This window comes from Homalodisca vitripennis, chromosome 1, assembly GCF_021130785.1.
Source record: "Homalodisca vitripennis isolate AUS2020 chromosome 1, UT_GWSS_2.1, whole genome shotgun sequence".
Lineage (NCBI taxonomy): Eukaryota > Metazoa > Arthropoda > Insecta > Hemiptera > Cicadellidae > Homalodisca > Homalodisca vitripennis.
The window spans coordinates 106,642,806-106,668,378 of NC_060207.1; the positions used below are offsets into that span (position 1 = coordinate 106,642,806).

Genomic DNA, 25,573 nt, shown 5'->3' on the forward strand with positions numbered 1-25,573 from the left:
AAATGAATAATGAAAACAACGAATATATTTTTAAACATTTTTAATATTTGTACGAATATTTGTATTTAAAATTTAGCATTATTCATTTTAATTATGTTTTTAAAACTTGTTCGATATTGAAACTTTTTTCAACATGTTTCAATGTTTTATTTTCTAGAAAAATTTGTATCCCCCAACTTACTTTTGGCAGGTTAAAAAACCTTCCAAACAGTATGAAGGGGTGTCTGGGTATCCCACCATCTCAGATTTTGATTAAACTTTACATTTTTATTCCATACTAGCGGGCCCGGCGCGCTTTGCTGCGCATTTCAATAATTTTTTGCAAAAGTTGCCCGCGGCTTCGCACGCAATTTCCCGTTGAAAACAGTACACTATATTCACTTATTCTTTTTCTATCACATTCTAAACATTGCTGAGATAATTGATAGTCGTTCCATCGTGAGCCTCTTGGGCGTATTATGAAGGTATGTACCATATTCCTGCCTCTATCTAGCTGTTACCCACGGCTTCGCACGCAAATCTTAAGAACCGAAGTCCTTATATTACTTAGTAAATTTTTTTTTTACTATAATAAATTTTAGATTAAATTAGTTATATCTCCGATGCCACGATTGAGCTTGCTTTGTTGTCTCGATCGAGAGAATATGTACACACGGAGTTTTGAGAACCATACTTCTGTCAAAAAAAACAACTAAGGTTGATTTTATAACATTCTTTATATTTGTAGCCAACGTAAGATAGTAATTATGATATCTGCATTACTCTTCTGATCAAGCATGAGCATGGTTTATATTAAATAAATATTGCAGTTAAAGGTGAATTTTTACGTCAAATTTGAATTGTATTATCTGGATAGTAAAGTCTATGTTTAACAGTGATTGCAAAAACAGTTTAAACAAAATTTGTCGTTTCTCTTAAGCTTACTCTATGCTTTAAAACTATAAGTGTAATATATGTTTACAAAGAACAGCTGATTAAAAATTTGAAAAGACGTTAACATATGTTTGCTGCAATGCATTTCTTATGGGTATTTCTGTAACCAGTGGGGCGGAATCCTGAATCGGGAAAGGGATGGGCATAGCTTATAAACCTTCTCCGTGGAAAAATACATATACGTACAAATTTTCATCATGATCGGTCCAATAGTTCACGATTCCATAAAGGACAAACATACAAACATTCATTTTTATATATATAGATAGATAAGGAAATATAAAAAAATGTTTTACATTCCTACCTCAACTCATATTTGTTTTCCAGTCAATTAATGTTTCAGCAAAAATTTACTTTAAGCTTAACCCTAATTTTCATTTACGTTGCTTTGGAGTAATAAAAGACGTTTGACCTAGGTACTAATAATAATTTAAGATTATTGTTTTTACTATAGCCTATTAATAATATATATGTTTATTTTGTTATATATTAAGCTACATTAAAATGTCTGCATCTGTAAAAATATTTTGTTAGTGTTGTACTTAACCTTTTAATCTTAATTAACTAAAGTTGTTAATTGTTTTATTAGGCATTAGTTTTGTTAAAACTTCCAAACTTAAAACAATTGTACAATCAAGGTTTTTTATTTTATAAACGTTTATAGATGGTGAAGCAAACAAATGCCATGAATTATATTTTAGTATGTGATTCTCTTTTTTGTACATATGACTTTAAAAAAAAAAAAATACTTAACTATCAAACTGCCCTTTTAAGATATTGCAATTTAGGTAAAACACCTTTTCTGTCCCAAAAAGCACTTAAAGAATTCCCAAACATTTTCTTAAGCCACATAGCAAGGGTTTAATTTTTTTCTGAAATCTGTACAATTTTCTCAATAATATTGTACAATTTCATTACATTTACACTATAAATGATGAACATACAAATTTTTTTAATGTAAGTAAAAGCCTGTCCGGAGTTGGCAAAATATGTACAAATGCTCATTTTCCTAAAACCTTAACTGCCTATAAAACAAAAACAAGTTAAGGTAGGAATGAAAAATTTGGTACAACCTATTTCCTTATCTATAGGAAAGGATAAAAAAAAATGCAAAGTTTCGTCAAAATCTGAGATGGTGAGTGAAATGGACTGAATAATTTGATGTGGAATGACCCTATAAGTACTTCTACTAATTCTATTAAAACTAGACAAATTTTGTCCTTCAGATGTCGAAAGTTGGGAATATAAAACATTATTGATGGGTTTCTAAAACATAGACGTAAAACACATAGTTTATAAAAAGTTGTATCAAAATCAGAAAGAGTTTTAAAATGGGCAACCATGGCACCCCCCCCCCCCCACTCACCAAGGAATGGAATTGGGGGGTAAAATGTGTGTTTTATATATATATTTACTGTAGAGCATAGGCACACATCTAAAAAAGAAGATCATGAGAATGGACAAACCCCCAGAACCTGAGGGTCTTTGAGATATTGACTAGGGGCTCTTAAACAATCTATTCTTGATTAGCTTTTCGCTGCCAGGTAATCTATTAACAACAGCCTGTTCCAAAATTGCCAAGTCTTTTACCAGAGGCATGTCTTAGAACTGTCAGGCTAATTTTAGATATTTTGCAGTGTTTTACATACATTTCATATAATCGTTACTTATTTATATATTGTTATTATAAAGCTAAGGTTTACTTTGTTGATTTTCAAAAGAGTCCTTATTATATAGAGTATTAAAATTGTCTACATTATAACTTAAAAAATTAAAAAATATTTCAAGTATTTCCATTTTATTTTAGTTTAACTTCAAAAAGAATATTAAAGGTCCAACTGAATATATTTCTTCCACAATCATTAGCTGATGCACAATAAATTTCTTCTACAATAAAAATATATATTCAGTGGCCATTAGAAGCTTCTAAATGGTGTTGACAGTACAGGTGGACTTACATATGATCTCACAGAAAAAGATTATGTTGCAATTCAGAGATAAAGTATTGGTATTTGTGCTTACATGAGCCAGCTAAGGCTGGGGATTGATGTCCTTGTATCAATAGTTGAAAACACTAATTGAATTGGTTCCTAGTGTGTCGGCCGATTTGATAACCCAATGAACTTGGTTAAAAAATATACAAATTAATAAAATAAGAAATGGTACTATTTATGACTTAAAACTGAAATAACAATATGCTTTTGATTACTTACAAAATGAAATTCTCCAAAAGTCACAAATGACATAGACTTCATTAAATAAAGAAAAAGCAGAGACAACGTTTAATGTTAGGCAATACTATAAAAAGAGTTGTTTCTATCCAATCTTTATTAGCAAAATTAGTTTTAAATTGGTTGTAACAATTTGTAACATAAAATAAGTTATTTATTGTTCCAGAAAAAGCAAAACTATTTACTGGCATCTAAAAATTATTTTACACTGTAGCGTATTCTCTCTAACTAACTTTTTATTGCAATTGAAAACTTCTTCTATTTAAGTATTTAATACAACAGAGTATCATATTATACATTTTAATTCCCATAAATAAGGGATTCCTTTCTGATTACATTTAATTATGCTTTAGTTCTTCAATTATTACTTTTTGCTTTTAAAATTAAGTCTAACTTTTTTTAAGAATTCCATTTAACACATTTTTATACTTTAAAATAAGTTGAATATATGAAAAATAAATTACTAATTATTTCTAGAGATGAAGACTGAGAAATAGTTTTAAAGCAAAATAATCTAAATAAATTTATGTTTAATTTTTAACAGAAATTTACTATGCTCATCTTAGTTTAGATTTTTATCCTAGAAACCCACTAAAAATCAGAAATATTTATTTATTTTCATCCAGAATAGAAATGATATCAGATAATTAAAATATGGGCATGATATGAAGTTAAGATGATTTTGAAAATTATATCAAAAATCTATATTAGCTCAAATACTTTTTTTCTCTTAACCCTGGAAGTGTCAATTGAACCATTTGGTGTCGAACTTCAAAAGTCGGGTTGATTCGTATTTTACTGCTAAAACATTAATATCGATAAAAAAAAATCGTTAAACTATACATCAATTGAAAGCTTATGAGTTAGTTTTAATGTTAATGTAGATGTCCCCTACAATGCTGTTTATTTCAATTTACCTCTTTGTATCAAAGGTTTAATTTACATAACATCAATACATATAATTTCGACCCTTAATCTTGCCTACTGTTAACCTTTATAAATCAAAGTTCTAGTTTTTAGCACAACAAACCGAAGTACATTACCGTCTTTCTTATGTCAAGACTTGAAACCCACACCACTGACACTCCTTTGTTTTCAGTTATGGTATCACCACTCCATTTTCAGTTTTATTTGGAGTTTACCTTGATTTAAGTGAATTTAAATTTATGTACAATATGTGTTATAATTTCTTACCTTACCAAACATTTTCCGATAAAGTATTCATAATCAAGTGCATGTCAGGATGCTATCAAAAGTGCTCTTGACTTCTTGTTGAAGGAAGAAAATACATTCAAGACCTCTTCATGTGATGCAAGCTGCTTGTACTTAATAGCTTCCCCTTGGAATGAATTGTTCATCTGAGCATTATTTGTCTTTTAGATTTTAGTCTGGGGTATCATTTTCTCAGTTGCTGTCTTGAAGAACGTATTAAAATGTTCACTTACTTTATCAGGGTCACTAACGATTTTTCCTACAACTTCCATCTGCCATATACTAACGGGGCCTGTGCTATATGACATATTATCAATCTCTCACTGATGATAATATTCCAAGTGGCTTTTAAACTATTGTTTCTTGTTGAAGACTGTAGTCAATTTTGTGTTAGTATAGATTTTGCCTTGAGTCTTCTTTTTTTGATTGGGAACAGAAATCCTGAGTAGCTTGGGTCTCTTCTAAATGAACAAATGATGTGACTTGGGTTTAGTTGATAATTTCTTCAGATATCGGAATGCCTCCTATTTGTTCAGAGATATGTTATCTTGACTTTGTAGTTCTTTGATACTCCTAACAGATAAGTCATCTATCTTGCTCAACTTGGTAACTTTGGAAACTGAGGTCTCTTGTCAAAGTACAATGTTTTTGTCAAAATTCAGTTTTTAGACGGGGTTCATCTGCCTCCTCCTGGTTTATAATTGCTTAGTATTCTGAACAGGACTTGTCTGCCTCATCTCTGTTCTACTAGTACCTTGCAAGTATGAATTGAAGTTTAGAGCAAGCTAAGTGAAGAGCTTACAGTTATTTCTGAGCACATTTCTACATACAGAGCTAAAAGTTTTTTTGCTAAAATCTTTGGGCTAAAGAAATTTGTCTTAAATTTTGACGAAGTATTACCTAAATAAGATATTAGGAAGGTAATAATAATTTTTTTCAAAATCACAAATCTTCAATACAAGCTCTTTAGTTTTAGGAATAAAGTCTGTTTTTTATCTTTTTGTTTGAGTTCAAAATTTAAGCTTTTTTCTTTTTCAAATAAATCGTCAACTCTTATCATTACATCATTTTTTTCTATCTTCTCTCATGCTGATATCTTACTTATCTCATATCTTATCTAATGTGGTGGTTAATTCTTTAATTTTATGTTGAAAAATGGATTTGTCTGAATTCATGTTCATTATAGTAATGTGTAATGAATTTTGTTGCTTTCAGTTTGTAGTATTATGTGCTAATTAGTAGAAATGACTTTGTCAAGTTTTTTGTTTATAAAAACAATTTCCTGTTGCAGGGTAAGATTTGTCTCAATAAATTCATGATTTATAACTTCGGTTTGAGTCTGTCTTCAATTCTAACATGTCTTAAATTTATATGAGTTTTAAACCACAGTTATTTTTTTATTTTTATTTTTTTACATACAATCAGAAATATAAAAGAATATTAATATTATAGTGGAGCAAGAAATATAAACTTTCTTAAGTGTACTTATCACTTGTGTTTGGTCCACACATTCAAATGCTGTGGAACGGTCACATAACACACCAGCTGAAGATAAAGTTTTAATACTAAATAATTAACACATTAATCACAAGTAATACATATTTGTGTCTGTAAAATTTTATATTAAATGAATGGCATAAAATTAATATCTTTTAAAAATGTTAAGGATGCAAGGAAAACTTATATGTGAATAGAAGGGAAATGGAGTGTGACAAGTTAAAATTGCTTAATTTATTTCCAGTTGAATTGTTACATTAAACCCACAACTAAATCAAACATAACTTTTAGGAAACTAAACAAAACTTCCCCATTTAATTAATGAATATTATTTGATTACATATTTATTACCAGTGCACATACGGGTATATCACAAAAAACCTGGCCAAAACTACATTTTTGTACTTTTGGAACAATTTAATGCCAAATGACTTTTTAGATCAATAATAATTATTCCTATACCCTTTTTTCGAATTTATATGCAACAATTATTAGTAAAAAAAATCAAAATGGGATAAAAATTAAAAAATCCATTCATAGGTGTCTGATTTATTGTTATATTTTTTTAATCACTAAAGTAAATTAAATTAAATATACTCTATAAATTACAAATATTAGCTTATTCAAATAAAAACTTATATAATAAAAAAAAACATATACAAACGAAAGTAAACAAAATTATAAACTAAATGCAAAAGTGAAGAACATTATTGTTGAATTCACTATTCTCTTATTAACTATCAAAAATTTAAAATATAACCCTGAGAAAATACACACAATTATATAATATCTAAGTCTAATAGTTTAACAAATATAAATAAATAGATATATGTAGCCACAATAAATAAAATCTAGTGTACAGCCTAGGGCACAAAAAATAGGAACTATTTGCAAAAGCATTTGCCGGTTTGGGCACAAATACATTATCTAACATACTATATTAATAATAAATACAAATAACAATACAACAATATTAATATACAATTACAATTATGTATGAAGGTCCGAAAGGAAGTGAAAGTAGTACTTATTACTAATAGTCATCACTGTCACTTTCGCTAGTTTCATCAGTACTCGTGCTAGCTGAACACTCGAACTCGTCTGCTTTTAGAAACGCCAAAGTTTCTGGTGAGAACGGTTTCCGCTTCTTTTTTATCAGCACTCTACTGCTGCAGCTGGGGTAGACGTCTGAAGTGAGAAGGAGGCGATTCATCACATCTTGGATGCAGTCCTTTCTCGAAAATGTTCTAGCAAAGTTTTGCCTGTATAAGCGGAAATGCTTGTTGCGTGATTCGGCCGCCTCCTCTGATAATTGGCCGATTGGTAGGAGAGCTTGTTCAATGACCAAAGCTCCGTGACATAAAATTTTATGAAGAGGTCATAGGGTGCCATTTATATAACTCCACATACAGTTCAGCTGTGGATCGAAGATACACAGAAAACTTTTCCGTGTCAATAGGGAGCCCACTTGCCCGAACTTCTGAAATCACTTTTAGCTTCATGAGGAACTCTTGTGTTTATCTCTGTGATTCTTGAACTAGTTACTGGATCGGCAAAAAACCTTCTTGATGTGTTACCATCATTGGTATTACCAAATCCAGCCTTGGGCACATCTATATGCAAGCCCATTTGATCCCGAAATGCGTCCTGAATCTGCTTTTTCTTCTCAGCTGAAATTTTCTTTTCCTCCTTGTTTAGTCTCCATTTTTGAAGAGGCAGTTTGTATGCTATGTGGAGGCATGTTTCTAAAAATCGAATTCGTGCATGCAAAACAGATAGTCCAAATTTAAGTGTGCTCGGATCTATGGAACTTTCTTCAGCAGTTTTCAACTCATTGAATTCTTTGCTTGTCTGTTTGCATATGTAGCACTTTATCGTTGATGTTGTATTAGTAGCAGCATTGCACACTTTGCCATCTACCATAGTGAGCACAAGAGTATGTGATACTTTTACGGGTTTGTTGTTGGTCTCAAATTCCGTAGGATTAAGGTTTTCAGTTTGGTTTTGAATATGCTCTATTTCAGATCGAGTCACTTCATTGCTTTCATGCACAAACTGAATCCTTATGGGGCGGCAGAATCGTGAAGACGAAGGAGCCGGATTCTGCCACCAAACCTTTTATGAGCCATTCACATTGCTCGTGAGTCTTAGTGGTACTAATGAGCTGATGAAGACACGGGCATCAGAATCGGATTTGTTTTCAAACATCTGTTTGAATTCTTGTGCTTTTGAGCCATCGCATCCCCATTTGCTGATTAATGTCATATTCTGCAACTCGGTATCACTTGCCGTTATTAATACTTCTTCTAGATACAAGCAAAGACGTTGAGTGGTGTGGTCGAGAAGATTTTGAACACGTACTTCAGCTTTTATTTCAGAGATGCTGATATCTTTAGGATAGCATTCTTTTTTCTCTCTTTGCAGCAGGGAATAACACGGGTATATATCTTCTTGCCCACTTCTTATAACATTATATTGTTTACGGGTTAAATCTGCCTCCACATACTTAATTAGTGCCTCTGTTACGGTCAGCTTGCCACTTTTAGCACATTTCTAAGCCGAACTGATAATTTTTCGATATTTGGTGGCTCTTGTCGGGGTTAATGAGGCCTGTTTTATGAGCTTAGAAAGGTCTTTGTTGCCTGAGGCTCTTTCGCTCATTACTGCAGCGTAGGTTAACTCTTCATGAGGTACTTCTGACCGTACATTTTCTGTTTTGCACCTCTTGCTTCGCTCACTACTTTCCTGGAATTCCTTTGAAGGACGGCCGGGTTTATGGTGTCGCCAATCAGATAGAGATATTGATCCCTCGAGCCATTGTACATTTGCTTTCCGAAAACAGCATTCTTTGTAGCTGGCCGCAGACCACTTAAGCTTGACTTTAAACTATCGTGGAGTAAATTATTTTTATCACTGGGGCACTTGGTAATTTCTGAGAGTTTTTCTTCAAGAAAGTCCAGTTTTTTGTCAAAATTTTTCATTTTGCACTGTTTTATAATTTTGAACATGTCCTCTCTCTGTATTGTCATCGAGGGCTCCGCACTAGAACCTGCCGACAAAAAACTAGTGTTTTTATTACGGAATTTAAAATATTTGTTATTAAAACCTCTTTTAATTAAATTGCAATAAAACAAAGGGGCGGAAAGTGGCGGAAGGTTTTTCTCTTAATAATTCAAGTAAAAGGTTCACAGAATATGTCTATGCAACTCCGTTTAACTCATAATTAAAATGCTCTCGGAAAATTAATTTATAAGAATTTTTTTACCACGACAACATTTATGACTGTCTGTTACATTTTATGAATGAAACAGTTATTCTTATAGTTCAATAATGCATTATAAACAAAGTACATACATGTGCGTGAAGAATCCATAGAAGTTTTTAGGTTAGCACTAAACACAACAGTGTAAAATTTCACAGAAAAGTGATGAAAAATAGCGAGCGTCGAGAAAGCAAACGTGTAAATATCACAACAGATGATTTCCAACTGACGCGGAGGGTGTAGGAGGCGCGTTAGCGGCGGGGATGAACCGGTTTTGTATGAAGAGGGTTCCCTATTGTCATTACAGAACAAAAGGGACCTGTGTGGCTAAGTTTGTGAATTGGACTTTTGGCCAGCTTTTTGTGGCGTATACCTGTATGTGCAGTGATACTATTAAGAAAAAGACACAGTTTTTAGCATTTTTAATTTTAATATCATACTTAACTCTAAATAAGTACAAAATTATAAATGAATTGATGTCATATATTTTCCAATGTATAGGTTTTTGGTTTTTAAATTGTTAAGTTTAGCAGATAATTTAAGAAAAGAGTACAAAATATTCACATATAAGTAAAACCTTTAATTATATAAAGAAATAAACTATTTATTTACTAATGTGTACAGTACAGATATTAAATTTTATTTCCTTCTTCATTATTATTTGCTGTTAGTTTTGGGTATAATACTTTTAACTACAATTCTATGTAGATGTATCATACATCATCAGGAAACATTTTCTTGAGGCCTTCCATTATTTTTATGTTGAGAGGAATTTGATCTAGATAAGCTAGCTCCATTGACATTGACAATGCAAGAGGTTGATTTTCTTGGAGACTGTTGTCAGGAATTCAGATGGAAAATTTCTCATGTGGTCTAATTCTTTTGATAACTTTACAAAGCATCTTGTCTATTTTTCATTAATTTAAAAAACTTAATGATCTTGAACATTTTGAAGTATATGTTTTTATATTTTGGTACTAACTAATCATAAGAAGAATCAGACATACAAGTCAATTTATAAAAGGTTTGCCACCAAGCCTTAGGACATTATATTATTAGCTGTCTTACATTTTACCAGGTGATGAATTTGAAATTATTTTTTTAGAGATGTAGATTTGGTAAATTTTCTTCTTTGTCCCTTTTGATGACAGTGCCAAATACAGGAAGGAATGGCCTCAAATAAGGTAATATTGCAACAAATTTTCAAAACGTCTCATTTCCACTAAAACATTAACAAATCTAACTAAATTGATTTTTGTTCAGTCAACGACAATTAACGTTGAACAAGTACAGGGTTTTTGTTTTCACTTAGTTTATTTACTATGTATAGTCATAAATAAAAGAAATTATCTCATTGGAAGATTTGGGACATTTCTTGTGTAGTGAACATAAGAAGGGAATTTTGAGGAATTTCTTTGGAATTAGTTGCAAAAAACTCATCCACAGTAATTTCCTGTAATAAAATATATCTTGCACTGGTAAGTCTGGAAGTAAGTATTCAACATAATAGCAAAGTATAATCCAGCAATAGAATCATTACATTCATTGTTCTGATATTTTTGGCTGCATTACTAACCACAATAGCATGCTTTACTGCATCGCTCAATGCTGGACTTTTCACTTTTACTTTAAGGGTCTCACATGTACACATGAATCAATTTGAGGCCTACCAAAAAGTATGTTGAATTTCTCCTTGAAAATTTTGTAATAAAACTAATAATCAGTACACTTGTCTTAGTGAAAAACTATACTGTAGAAAATTGTAATGAAACAACTGACATTTTAAAACAAATGAAAATTTACACCAAATGATGTATTATTACATCTACAAAAGTTATTAAAACAACCCTTTTGAAAAAACACACATTATGGGGTTTTAACAATAGCCAAGTCAATTTTTGATTAATGAAATAAGAAATAAACCAATACAATGGAGTATCAAAGGACTCAATAGAATATAACAAAATTATTTACTGAACTGATTGGAACTTTGCTACCATTTAGTATTTTGACCAAAACCAATAGAGTTCTACCTGTGACAAAGCAAAAACAGTCTTTTAAGAAGGACCTGTCATGTCCTTAATAATACACTGTAAGTAAAAGTATAAATAGTAAAGAAAGTTAAGAATCCCAGCACAATCAAGCTAATTTTGGTTAAGTAGATTGATAAATTCTTATCTTTAGTCAATTTGTACTGATACACATTTATATTGGTTAAATTAAATTTTAGATGGGCAGATGAAAGCACAAAGCCACAAATTACCTATGGGTAGTATTTGCATATAAGGTTTGTTCTGCCCAGTGATGCCACCACAGATTACATATATACAAAGGTCTGGATCTCTCTTAAGAAGGATCTTTAGCTATGTCCCAGGCAAATGACCTAAAATGAATACCAGTATGATTACTAGTCCTAAAGACAAACCTTCTAGTTATACCATGACAATCAGCATTGAGAATTAATCTTGCTACCTTACCATACCTTGCTCCTAAACGTTTTATCTGAATAACTTCCCAGAAAAAGTAATTAGAATGATCAATATTTATTTATAATTTTGTTTGAAATAAGTAAAAAATACTGCTTGAATTTGCTTTGACAAAATTTAACATTAAAAACAGTAATTATGTTTGCTAACAGACCACTTTTTACCTCCACTTTCACCAGATCCAACTTATAATTTAAAAATTCATTTACATTAACAATCTGAAATAAAACTCTTAGTTTAAATTATTCTAAGCTCTGAGACACCCTTGTATAATAAATAAGTAAACAATTTAATTTCAATTACTTCTGAATAATGGATATCCTTTTTAAAACGCCAATATTAATGACATAAAATTTATTAGGACTTTTTAGTAAAAAGTTTTTAGTAAACCAAAATTGCTGTACAGTATAATATGTTTCATTGTTAGGTATTTATTAAAGATCAATTGCTTATTAAAACTACTTCAGAGTTCAATTTATTGATAATCATGTTATATCGTATAATGCTTTATGTTGGGTTGAATAAAAATTATTGAAATTATTGAGTCATTAGCTAAGTACAAGGTAGATTTTTCAGATGTAGGTTGTACAAGGTAGACTTAATAAAATTTCTCTGACCGATTCTCTCCACAACCCAAGTCCAAATTTCTTACATGGACCTAAAAACATTTTACTTTTTTTATCAATCTGTACTATTATGAGGGCTATCTAGATAGTAGATTATGTTTTAAAATAAACAAAAGACTAAGTACAAGAAAATAATTGTACTAAATACATTTGAAAGTGACACTAAAATACTATTTTTCAACATATTCACTATACAAAATGCAGGCTCTTATAGCGGTGAACTAGTTTTGAAATTCCAGGATTATAAAATTTTGCCACCTGAGACTTCAACCAGGCAGTCACACCCTCCCGCAGTTCCAATACACAGAACCACAACCTATAACCGATCCTTCACTGTTATCGCCTGTAGATTATGGAACTCCTTATCAGATTATGTCAAACAAATTGAGAGCTGGGAATGGTTTGTGGTGTAGCTGAGACAAAGATATCTGGACCGGATGATTGTGGCGGGCGGCGGGGCTACCCTTTGAATCGTGACTGTGTGAATGGAAGAGTGAATGAAATACCGTAAGTGTAAGTTTTATTAATAAGCCTTATTTTGCACTATTAAGATATATTTTGTTTAAGAGGTTAAATGTAAGAAAGGATCATATGGTCCTAATTTTGCCTCAATAAAGACGTGTTTCTTTCTTATACTTCAATCTAAGATGGATTAGAATATCTTTCAGTGACTGTCACTGACCTTAGGAATAGAATGTCATTAAAAGGAATATGCCCACGTTGTCTCCGTTTTTCAGTATGAAATTGTGTGTGAAGCTACGGGTACTACTAGTTTCCCATAAATTTATTTTTGTTTATAGCGTTAAATGTAACATTTTTTTAAGCACATGCACCAACACAGCTAAAATTATTACAAATCTTCTGCATTGGTATTATATTTAGCAACATATAATTACAATATAGAGATACTTTTTGTGACATCATTGTAATAATGAAAATGCAAAAGAAATATTGGTGGTTTATTATTATGTCTTTGATCAGGAAGTGGACAGTGGTGTTTCCTAGGTATTGTAATAAAGAAAAAAGGAATTGAAAATTTTAATAATTTATTCTCTCTGCTCTTGTTTGGTATGGTGACAATTATAATCTAACTGTCTTAAGTTCTAAGACATATTTAGTACCACATAGAATGTATAGCTTTTCATTGAACTGTATGCAGAGGCCATTACACAATTTGTTAGGTAAATATCTGTGACTGAATTACTTTCACTGGTAAACAAATATGATTTATAAGCATGGTTTATCCTATTTGCTCCATACATGAATGTGAATTAAGAAACCCAATAATTCAAGTTTTATAAAACCAAATCTTTGTTTTGTCATTCTTTGTTTACTGTGGTGTAATGTTATGAGAGTACATGAGTCAGTAGTTTGTGTGTGGCTGCATACACATACAAATATATATATTATTTACACAGTACTAATTTTTGTTGAACCAACTAATTAAAGTTTATCTTGGCTGTCTCTACTTAACATTACTAAAGTAAGAAATATTGCATTAGAGTTAAAACACTTGTATTTAGTGGGGATGTCCATCGCCCACTTTCAGTCAATTATTTCCCCATAGTTTGGCACAACACAGAGCTACTTTTGTGACATTTTAATATCTGCAGAGTAAAAGTGGTCCCTGATGTGACTCAGCTGTGTAAAAAATGTAAAAGTACGTATTACTGGTGCATGCTGTCGTTAATCTTGAGTTCTGTAGATAAACGATAATTCACCATGGCTTAATGGCCTTAGTGAAGCCTGCTCACTAACACCAAACTGGTAAGATGAAGTGTTTTGCATTCATTAACATAACCAAGCAAACAACAAGCCACTAATTAGAGTGCCGAAGGATCTTGGACTCGGTCATTTCGGACTTTGTTGACAGATACGATATGGAGAACTTGAGTCTAGATATATCCGATGGTAATGTATTTTCTAAGTATTATATTTGGCTCTAATTTACTATTTTATACACATGTTCATTTATTTTTATTTTCCAGAGAACCTCACAAATGCTTTGGCACACAGAAGGCGGACGGTTTCGTTTTCGGAAACCGTTCAGGAAAAGATCGACGAGGTTGTTGATATTTTAGAAGCTGAGAATGCGATAAAACAAGTTGATGATGAGCTCCGGCAATCCTTCCAGTCACAACGGAACCGGAAGCACAGTATCTACTCCTTTACAAGTGACTTACCAGAGGGCGCTCAGAAAGTTATGAATTTGTGAGTTTTCATGTTTTTGTTCAGTAATTCCAACAATTATTTTAGTGTTAGTTTAAATAATTAGAATTAAACGGAATATGCAAGTCAAATGCGTTCCCACTCTTTGACACATTAACAGCTAAACAACTAGAGGTGAAATCCAACAGTTATCATATTTGCTATAATTGTTTAGTGTTGCAAGTAGTTACTAACTTAAAATGTGACTGAAACCTCAAGGGTTTCAAAGCATGCAATTTGTGTATTTAAGTAGTCAAATTAACATAAAATTTCATTAAGACAAAAATCATCCAGATTAATATTATTATTTTTTTAATAGAGGTAGTTAAATTGTTTTGAATAATTTAAAAATTTTATTTTCTTACAAAACAGGGTCTTCTTCTCCATAACTCAAACCATTTCTTACATAATGTAATGGGGATCACTGAGGTTCCATGCAAAGTTTCTAACCTATAACTCATATATTATATTATATGTTCTGTGGGCAGATGAACAAACAGACAATAGAGAAAGGAAATTGACACAAAAATTATTTTTCTTCAAATTCAATAGTTAGACTTGCGCCATCATAGAATGCATTCTTGTCTATATAAAAATAAAGTTTCATGCAATATTTAAAGTCTTAGAGATGAAATATTTCTTGAGATATCTTGTCACGTGATATATTCAAATTTGTATTCATTAAGTTAGGTTTCATAACAATGTTCAGATAATAACAGTTTCAGTGAACTAGGGAGGGCACTACAATGTAAGATTGCGCTAAAATCAAATATTATCACGGACTTTTAACATTGACTTTCCACTCTATTTTTTTTTAAATCTATGAATAACATTGTTACATGTTAAAATCTTATTATGATTGTACACTGTTTGTTTAGAAATATATTTATTCTGCTATTTAGTCGTTGCCATCATGGTTACCCATAAGGCTACTGTAAAAATATACATTGATGCTCAGCCAAATTGCTTGAAGTGACTTGTACAGTATTGCTCTTATAGAAATGAGGCTTGTACGTAATTTCGTTTTCGAGATATCTCGTGAACAGACAGACATATAGACACACAGGAATTAAAGTTTTTCCAGCCTCTGAGTGATAGGCTTTCCTAAAGCTCAAAGTATGGTTTGTATGAATGAAGGAGAAAATTTTAACACACAAGGTTCACAAAAGCATCAGATAATGTGTGCAAATTTTAGATACTCATCATGTTGTCAAAATTGTACTAAAATGAGCTGTCATGGGCTTCCATTTAATTTCTCCCGTTAATTTATAGATCATCGATTAAATAATGAATGGATATCAATCTTTTAATAATTCATCTCTTATTTCAGAAAAAGTTAATGAGTTGACCTCTAGGTTTCACTGTTTATTTTCTAGTATGAGACATTGTTCATGATTGTTCTAATCATTAATTGTAAAAAAGTTAAAGATTTCCTAGATAGACGAATTGTGTATGTTTCTTTTTCAAATAGATAATTAGTACCATACAGCTATCCTACTATGATCTGGGTGTATTATCATCTATTGTATTTTAAAAGTTGCCTTATTCAAACACATATAAATTACGTATTAATAACGATTTTCAAACTATTTAGATACTTGTTCAACCACAATTGTTCAACAGGTTGACTTTAAAAGTACCATATGTTTAATACTTTTGGTAAAGTCCAGATTGTTCCACATATTGAAACTAAAATGCTATATTTATCTCTTTAAGTGTTGTCTGTGGCTGTAAATAAGTATATATTAATTATTTTTAAATTAAGCAGAAAAATACAAAACCATAACTTTTTCCAAGTCTTACTTTTTTACATTAACAAAACTTTCCAACTTAATTACTTCGGCATTGCAAATGAGCAAGCATGTAAAATATTGGTTCATAAAAAAGGAGATAAGACTATTGGAATTACTGTATTGTATGTGTTTTCATGTTTACAAAAAGAAGTTAAAACATATTCTTCTGTTATCTTCCCAAAGCAATAATAAATAGGTGATAAAAGAGCTTTTCTCCCAAGATCGCCAGTTCTATCAACAGAAAAAATACTGTTTATTGAGACAGAAGTAGTATTATTGAGCATATATACAATATTTATTATGTATATGATTAAATAAATACCGTACAAATATGGAAATAAACATTTTCCGTGGTAGTAAGAATAGTATTTATGTTTTTGCACTCAACAGAATTCTAGTGTAAAATTCTGATATACCATGGGTTAGATGGATTCAATATTTAAAACATTTGTTATAAAGATATGTTTTGTACCATTTCATAACCCTTTCAATGCTAGGCGATTCTTCATGTCTTGTCCAAAAAGTACTGGTTAGCCACTTGTCAACAAACATAAACTTGGCAACTTAAATGCCAATTTAAATTGTAAGTGTAAAGTTTTACTTCATAACAATTCATTGCTAAATCAAATTGAAAATTATGAACCTAACCTTAAATTTAATTTTCTGACAAAACTTTAAATAGATAATTTGTTCAAAAATAAAAAAAGGTTTTGTTTAAAATTTGTTTTTGATAATGGAAGGTTTGTGAAGGAGTTATCCATCCGCATGAGGAAGAGATCAGATTGCAAATCTCAGGCGCAGTGTTATTCTTTTTTTTATATAATTTGTACTTATATTAATTCTTTACTTGTCATAAAAACACACATAGGTTTTGACAATGTCATTAAAAGTAACAGTTCACTATTTTCTAAAGAAAACTACAACTAAGACTAGATAACACATAGACCATAAATAATCCAGAAAAAAATGTAACAAGTATGGTCCTAAAATTATTAGAAAATAAAGAATGATTCACGACGTGAATAGAAAACCTAAGACAAGACAAACAACCTAAAGACCTATATTATTTATAAAACCCTAAACAATACAACAGACAAAAATGTTGTGCAAATATGTTCAATTACCGGAAATAGCCTTAAATATACCCTACCTATAACAAGTAATTAATCGTTAACTGATTGCTCCAAAACTATAAACATTAATGTATTGTATTTCTTTTATTGTTTTACTATTTAATTTTTTCTTAATTACAAAATATTCTATCACATATAACTAATTTTTTTTCTAAAAATCCGTTCCTATATCGTTGCCATAATGGCTAGGGTCTACGCACAGGCTACTTGCCCATGTAGACCCTATTTTTCCCTGATGGAATAGTATTATTGAATATTTTGCAGCAGTTTTTTACCATATTTAGATGATTATCTATTATGTTAATAATGGATGTAGGATTTATAGTAATATAGATACATTGTACGTGTTATTAATTTGTATTTGGGAAATAAATATTATTCATTCATTCATTCATTCAATTCCCATACATTACATTAATTATGGACTATTAAGCTCTTAAGATGGCCAAACAAGTATTAAAAACGTGACAAAATATAAGGAACAGCAATAAAATATAAATTATTAACAATATAGATAACAAATTTAGGTTAAAATTAAAAGAAATATGGTAATACAAACAGTAACTTAATAGCAGACCAGATGAAAATGTTAACTTGAGTAAATTGATTAAAAGCCAGCATTTTTTCAGTGAAAAATTTCTCAATAATATAAAAATGATTTTGTAACAGCCACATATAAAATAATGTACTAAATTTCTGCTCGAAATAAGATATAATAAATTTGGACAGAGAATCAGCCCGAATCAACTGAAAGTAAGTAAAATATGCCATTCTAATATAACTGACAAGTACATGAGATTTGAGGATTTTCAGAAGAAATATTACACAAGACAATTTTGAAATTAAATATGTAATGTGCAAATCCCATGTCAGATTTTCATCAGTAAAAACTCTTAAAAACTTCACAAATGTCAAACAAATCACCATCAAGATTGAAATCATCAATGTTTTGAAGGTGAAATAGCATTTTCTGGGTCTTTTCTTCATTTACTTGGAAACCATTAGCTATAAACTAATTATTAGCTTCAGTTTTTGTGTTCTGTGTCAAGAGTGAGATCTCATTGATATTAGGTGTAATGTTTAAGAAACTATGATCAACAGCATAAAGTATGGTACTATTTGCATTGACAGAGGATGGCAGATCATTTATTGATACTAAGAAGAACAATGGACTCAGAATTGATCCATGCGGGACACCATAAGGGACTTTTAACTGAAGGGACCAATTTCCATCAATGTATATATGATGTTTACAGTATTTTAGGTAGAATTAAAAAAGAAAAAGTCTAGGCCTATCAACTTTATAATACTTTAACTTATTCAGTATATCACAATGGTCTACATAGTCAAATGCCTTGCAGGTCACAATATTATATAATTGGACGATGGCAGATGTTTGGAAAAAACCTCTCCTTTCATAAAGAAGTTAATTTTTTATTATATTTTATATATATATATATATATATATATATATATATATATATATATATATATGAACTAAATAATCCTAAATATCCAACATTGTTATACTAATTATAATATTGGCTTATTTTATGACTGAATGTTTATGAATATTGTTGCAAGTGTTGTTTTTAATACATCTTAAAATCTTGTATTTTGCTTAACATGATTCAAGAATTGTGTTAACCCATTAATTACCAACTTTTTAGTTTTTTTACAAAATCGATAAAAACTAAGGATTTTGGGTCCAAATAACATTTCATTTATAGTTATACCGTTTTTTTTTATAATAAAAAAATGAATTTTTAACACAAAAAAAATGGTGTCCTATAAATATGACAGTGGTAGTCCATAGTGTCTTTGTATAATAACCTGGTGTCCTAAAATTATGACAGTGGTATTGTAAAGTGTCATTACGTCAAGAGCAAAATTTTTTAACAAAAATATAATGTTATGTCAGTAACTCTTAAGATATGAAAATAATATTACTTTTAAAATTACATAAATGATTGTAAAAAAGATAAAAAAGACCTTAAAATCTAAAAACTTATAGCTTATATACGCTCACTTAGAGTGGTAAGGGCCAAAACATTTCTTACAAAGGGTCACATTGCACTTTTTGCAAAACGTAAGAGGCTTTGAAGTACACAGTCGCATTTGGCATCTTCTTTGCTTGTCTCTAACGTGTAAAAAGATGATCTCTTCCGTCAAATCTTGTGTCATCAAAAGGCGCTGCTTGTTGACTACGGGGTATTACTGAAGGTCTTCCAATGGGCAGACGTTTATTACTTGCCTTCAAATAAGGAATAGCTATAGCACGCCTGAAGTCTAAGAGAGGAACAGGATTGTCTGATGTAAGCTTGTGGATAATCCAGGCATTTACTAATGTCATGTCAATAATTTCTGGTAAATAATGGCCAATACCACTTTTTTTCCCTTTTATTTTGATACAATATTTAGAATGCCAACCAGTCATGAAGATCCACTCCCCCCATAAAGCTACTATAATTTTTAATACTTTTTGGGGACTGGGAAAGGGACTTTTTTCTTTTCTTCCTTACTGTACCTAGTAACATTGGCCAGGGGTTCAACACTGTCCGAAGTTGGTTGCAACTGTTACTATATTATTGTCATTCCACCTTGTCAACATAATTCCACTATCCAGATCACTAGTGTAATCATAGCCTCCTCTACCTAGTTTATTCATTTCCTTTTTGTCCGGTAGGGGACATTTTTGTGTTCGATTTTCTCTTATAGTCCCACTAGCCCTGAATCCTAAGTCAAAGAGTTCTTCAAGCAATTCTATACTCGTAAAGAAGTTGTCAAAATATAATTCGTAGCTCAAAGGATCATCAACAACAAACAAAAGAGATTGAACAACTCTCCTGCCTAATCCAATATTTTCTTCACATCCTTGATCTTTACCACAGTACAGATCAAAATTGTAACAATAACCACTTGTACCACATAATGCCCCAAAACTTATATCCAAAGCGTACTGGTTTTCCTCTGATGAACTGCTTTAAATTATTTCGACCAAAATACTTTATTATCATCTCATCAACAGCAAGTTTATCTTCAAAAACACCAAACTTTGCAAATGATTGCTGTATTTTTTCCAGGAGGGGCCTCACTTTAAAACCTCTATCACACTTTGTTTCATCATTGAGCATAGCATTATCTGCAAAATGAATATAAGATTTTATAAGCCAAAAACGATTTTTTGACATTGCATTTGCCACAATGGGGACACCTAAATCCTCTGCAGTACTCCAATAAAGTGAAACTTGAGGTAAACAATTGTACCCGGATAACAGAAGAATGCCAATAAACAACTTAAATTCATCAACTGAAAAGGCAAACAACTGGTTATTTTTTATTTCTAAAGCGTATTTCATAGTTTGAGTAACAATGTCTTGCATTATGTCTGTTGTTAGTAAGCTTTCAAATATTTCAACTGGTGATTTGCTATGAAACCTTCTTTTAAATTATTGAGACACTGTAAAGAACCATCTCCTTTAGCTGGAAAACCATACTCAGGTAGACACTTTTTCCAAGTCCGAGGGGTAGTTCTACTGACTTTCTTTTTCTTACTATCAGTGGATTTATGTGGTTTGTTAAACTTTCTTTTCAATACTTTTCTAGAGTTCTCGGGTTTTACTTTAGTAGGTTTGCTTTCATTTGACGTTTTACAGTCTAGATCATTATTTTGCTTCAACTCTAATTCTAAAGTACCACATACCTCAGAAATATCCACATCCTCAGTATTATCCATCATTAAACTGTTCTTCATCAGTAAGACAATCGACATTTTGTGGCGAGGTAAAACAACAACATTAGCACTAGCTACATTAGCTTCACTTTCTTCTAAATCTCCTAATAAAAGAAGTATTTCTTCAATCGTCATGTGTGATGTACTTGCCATTGTTTATGAGTAAAAATACACATTTATCAATAAAAAAACACAGAACTAAAATGATTCATCACAGTAAAGACAACGTTCAGCAAAAGTAAACTGCAGGCACTCCATTGAGACTCTGGTGGGGAGAGATCAGGTTGTAACTAGTCTCTGGAGCAGATACTGCGTAAGCCACTGCTATTTACCACTGTCATATTTATAGGACAGCTTACAAAAAACATGGGCTGAGAGCTAAGTTTAAGCTTTTTTTATGAAAAGTTATACTTTTATTGAAATATGACTATATAAATAAGAGATTTGTGTTGTTTAGCTCAAATAAAAATAAGTAACATTTATTGTACATATAAATGTATCATGAAAGGTTCGCAAGTAGTTTTTTTACTTATTTAAAGGCAGTAAATATAGGGCTTAAACCTAAAAATTTGACAATAAAAGTGTTAAAAATATTAATTCAGTATATAATTAGTAAAAACAAGAGGGTTTTTAACTATTATCCTAGTTTTATATATTAAAAAATAAAATATTTTAAATATGTCCTAAAAATATGACAGTGGTAGGCAATGGGTTAAAAGGTATGATACACAAAGGTTTTACGCATAGAAAATTCAGGGTTAAAAATCACAATTAAGTTGAATTGTAAAATATTTTTGGGTTTTTATGGCTAATAATTTTATGTGTAGAATTATGCATATATATTATAAGTTAAATTACAGAAAAAGAGTGTTGTTTCCAAAACATATTCTAAATCAAAACAGTTTTTATAATTTGGCTATATATATAATATAGTGTACATATTATAACAAATAAGTCCTGAAAATCCTCAGCAAACTAAACTAGTAACAGAACATCATTAGTAACTGCACAGTTGTAACCAGCACAGTCTCAAATCGACAGCCACAGCCACTGTCACATTATTAATGTAAAAATTACTGTTGCCTATGAAAATGTTTTATCTAATCTAATTCAATATTTTTTACCCTTAAATTGCCAAAATCCATTTAAAAATATTAATAGAACAAAGATAAGGTGCAAGAACGCTATAAGTACAAATCGAAAGAAAACTCAGTTGTTATGGCATTGATTGCAGGCAACTAACAATACTAGTGCAAAATGTATAACAATAGTGCTATAGCGGCTAAAAACATAAATTTACTTTCCATGTTCGCTTGGAGCATGCGTACTTTCTACAAATTGTTCTCTTTCAAGAATACTGTTCACACATTTGTCCTTTTACAACAAACTCCTCCACTGAAGTGGAATCACCTATAAAAATCGTTTTATTTTACCGTTTGTCACACTTATATTTTTCTCCTGAGTAGTCTCAGTTCATTTACCTGTATTTTTCTGATTCTAACATAATTTTGATTTTTAATTTGAAATATGTTAAAAATGGTAGAAATCTCATTGAGGTTTTTGTTTGGAGTCAAATAAATAAAATAAACAAATTGTACGATTTGTATTATTTATTACTAAATGTCTACAGCACTTTTATATTGGTAAAAATAAGTCTGACAAGAAAGTGAACAGTATGTATACAAATACTGAAATTGGAATATTCAACCATTTATGTCACTACATAATTAATGTTTGTAGTAGATACTTTCATTTATATCCATGAAAGAATCCCAGCAGCTTGTTATCAGTTAGGCTATACTAAGTCAATAATTCCTTGTAATTCTTTGTGTACACTAATTATTTGGGTAATCTGATTAATCACTAAGTTCATTGTATATCTTATACTTGCTAAATATACTTAATGATTATTTCAGTTATAATGGAGACGCAAAAAGAGTGAACAAATTTCAAATAGATAATACCCGTCCCCCTCCCACACAGTTGAAAAGAAGATAGAATTCCTTTCAATTCTTGAAAAATGTTTAGATTTCAATTATGAAGCTATATGACTTTATAATTTATATAATAAGTTTACACACTATTATATGAGAAATTATAGAAAATATTATTTTGTTTATTAAGACGTTTTAAACACATTATACATCTTTGGGGATATCTATTGTTGCCATCTTGCTACTGTCTTGACTTAAGTAATGTGAAACTTCATTACAATTTTTATCCATGATACGTCCCAGGCCAACGGGAAACTTTATAAGTAGTTTGCTAATATTACTGGTATTGTTATGTTTTTATATGAAATTAGTGTTATTTTTATTTTAAATTCTTCCTAGTGCCTGAGATTTATTCAGGCAATGCAAGGGTAAGTGCCGGAAGTTGTACAAGAAATTAATACAAAGGTAAACTTTTATCAATTCATAACTGAAACAAATACTTAGCGTGCTTGAACTCGTAGCCTACAGCTAAATAACTGAAAGTGAGTTACTAACTCCTTTGACTCCACTCATATCACTCTCCTATCAGCGAGAGAGAATCTTTTATATCAACTCCGTGCTTGACACTCGGTGGGCCAGTACTAAGATGTATAGAGCCGAGTGCTGGTGGAGACATCACGCTAGATCTGACTGCCTGCATGGCATGGTGCCTTTAGGCCTATATGAACTTGCAGCGTATTTATCATTTCTCTCAAAAATATTAGTTTTCAATCACTTGTTGATGTGGTCAATACTTTAGTGTATTACGTTGTTTAGAGTTTATTGTTAAAATTGTGGTGGTATTGTGCTAATAAGGCGTAAATGTTTATATTTACTCAGAAATAATGTGTTTCTGGCCATAAGGTGAGGTTTTGACTTGACTTATAACCTAACAGTTAGCATTTGAAACCTGACAAAAGAAAAAAAACAAAGAAAAATGGTTAAGAATTTATTTAAAAGTACAGAAGAAAGTTGGTACCCTACCCAGGATGGTTATCTCAACCTGTAGATTTTGAGACAGAATGTAATAAATTTAAAGATGAAAATGAAATATTTAAAATTTACGGACAAATAAAAATTAAAGATTGAAAGAAGGAAACAAAAACTTAGAAAGGAAAAAACAAAAACATACAATTGGAACTGAAATGTTTATTAAAAGGGACCATTTTGTCAACTCCAATCCAATAAGTTTTAAACCAAAATAAAAAAGTAAAAGTTTGGAGTAACAAAGAAAAAATTAAACAAAAGCAAGTACAACAAGATATCTAAGTAAGCAGTGTTATTTTTACTTAAGAAATAAAATGAAAATACATTTCTAGCATTGTCCACTCTGAAAAATTGGACTTTTAAAATTCATTTTAAAATTGGTGTCCTTGATGGAGTACTATTATCACAAAACTTCATGCCTAACATAAAATAAAAAAAAACTGTTGGAATAAAAAGAACTAGCTTGAAGATTTTTATTTCAATTTGTAGCTAAAGTGCAAGTATACCAACTCCCATGTTTTAAGTCATAGTAAGAAATTCTTTTGGATATTACTATAAGAAAACCCTCTTGTTTTAAGAGAAAATGTGTAGCTGTGTGATAGTGTAAAAAGAAGTTAACACGAGTGTATGTTTTCTAATTAAAAGAATCCCTGCATTATTAATCACTAAAATTAAAACGAAAATGTAGCTAATATTTATTACGGAAATTATTTTTTATATCATTGGCAGCATTGTCTGAAGCTTTGTACACAAGCAATTGGTTAACAAATTTCAAAAAATTATTTAACAAAATAACAATTGATGCAGACTGAAGACGATGTGATAATGGGAAATAAGTACCATAATTAACATATTAATTTCCATTACAAGCCTGAGTTAAAGTTTTCTTTGATATATCATATAAAAGTTAAGCCAATGCATTATTATTAGATTATTAATACAGCAGAATATTTTACTACAATCGCCTATAAAACGTATTCCAACTGATAAAGGCATGAAACAAGGCTTTGTGCAATGCAGTATAGCGGGGGGCTGGTCTATAGTGACAGCTTACCAAGCAAAGGGCACGGGGGAGGGGAGTCTGGCCCACCTCCTCTACTCTATACATCTTGGGCCAGTACGGCAGTGGGCGACTATAGCAGTTGATTCACTGCCACTGTAACCCTTGTGTCTATTGTAGCAACAATCTTAGTCATGTATGAAGAAGCTTGATAGAAACACCAAAAATATTTAAAGTAAAACCTACATTTTGTAAAAGTAGAAAATGTTATTGACGGGTTACATTAAATTCAAGACTTTTTCACCAATAAGTTCTAAATTTAGTTAAACTAAAATGGATGATGTAATTTGCAAAACTTTACATGCAGGGAATGATTTAAGAGTTTCACTGTATACAGACTGTTATACAGAGAAAGTGTGTTAAGTTAAAGATATATTGCAAAAATATATGCATGTATCTCCACTTTCCAAAAATTAAGATATCCTAAATCAATTTTGTC

At 30.7% G+C, this 25,573-nt stretch overlaps 1 protein-coding gene across 4 annotated transcripts in view; it reads left to right on the forward strand.

Annotated features, from left to right (window-relative positions):
- LOC124368674 (sodium/hydrogen exchanger 9B2-like) overlaps positions 1 to 25,573 on the forward strand; it is a 73,832-nt gene that overhangs the window by 2,567 nt on the left and 45,692 nt on the right. For 2 of the 4 annotated variants that reach the window (XM_046825966.1, XM_046825984.1), the window contains exon 2: positions 14,236 to 14,458. In XM_046825966.1, coding sequence (XP_046681922.1) covers positions 14,236 to 14,458 — 223 coding nt within the window. Of the gene's footprint in view, positions 1 to 13,998; positions 14,159 to 14,235; positions 14,459 to 25,573 lie in introns of those variants that run through there. The other 2 variants (XM_046825958.1, XM_046825975.1) reach the window with 2 other exon arrangements.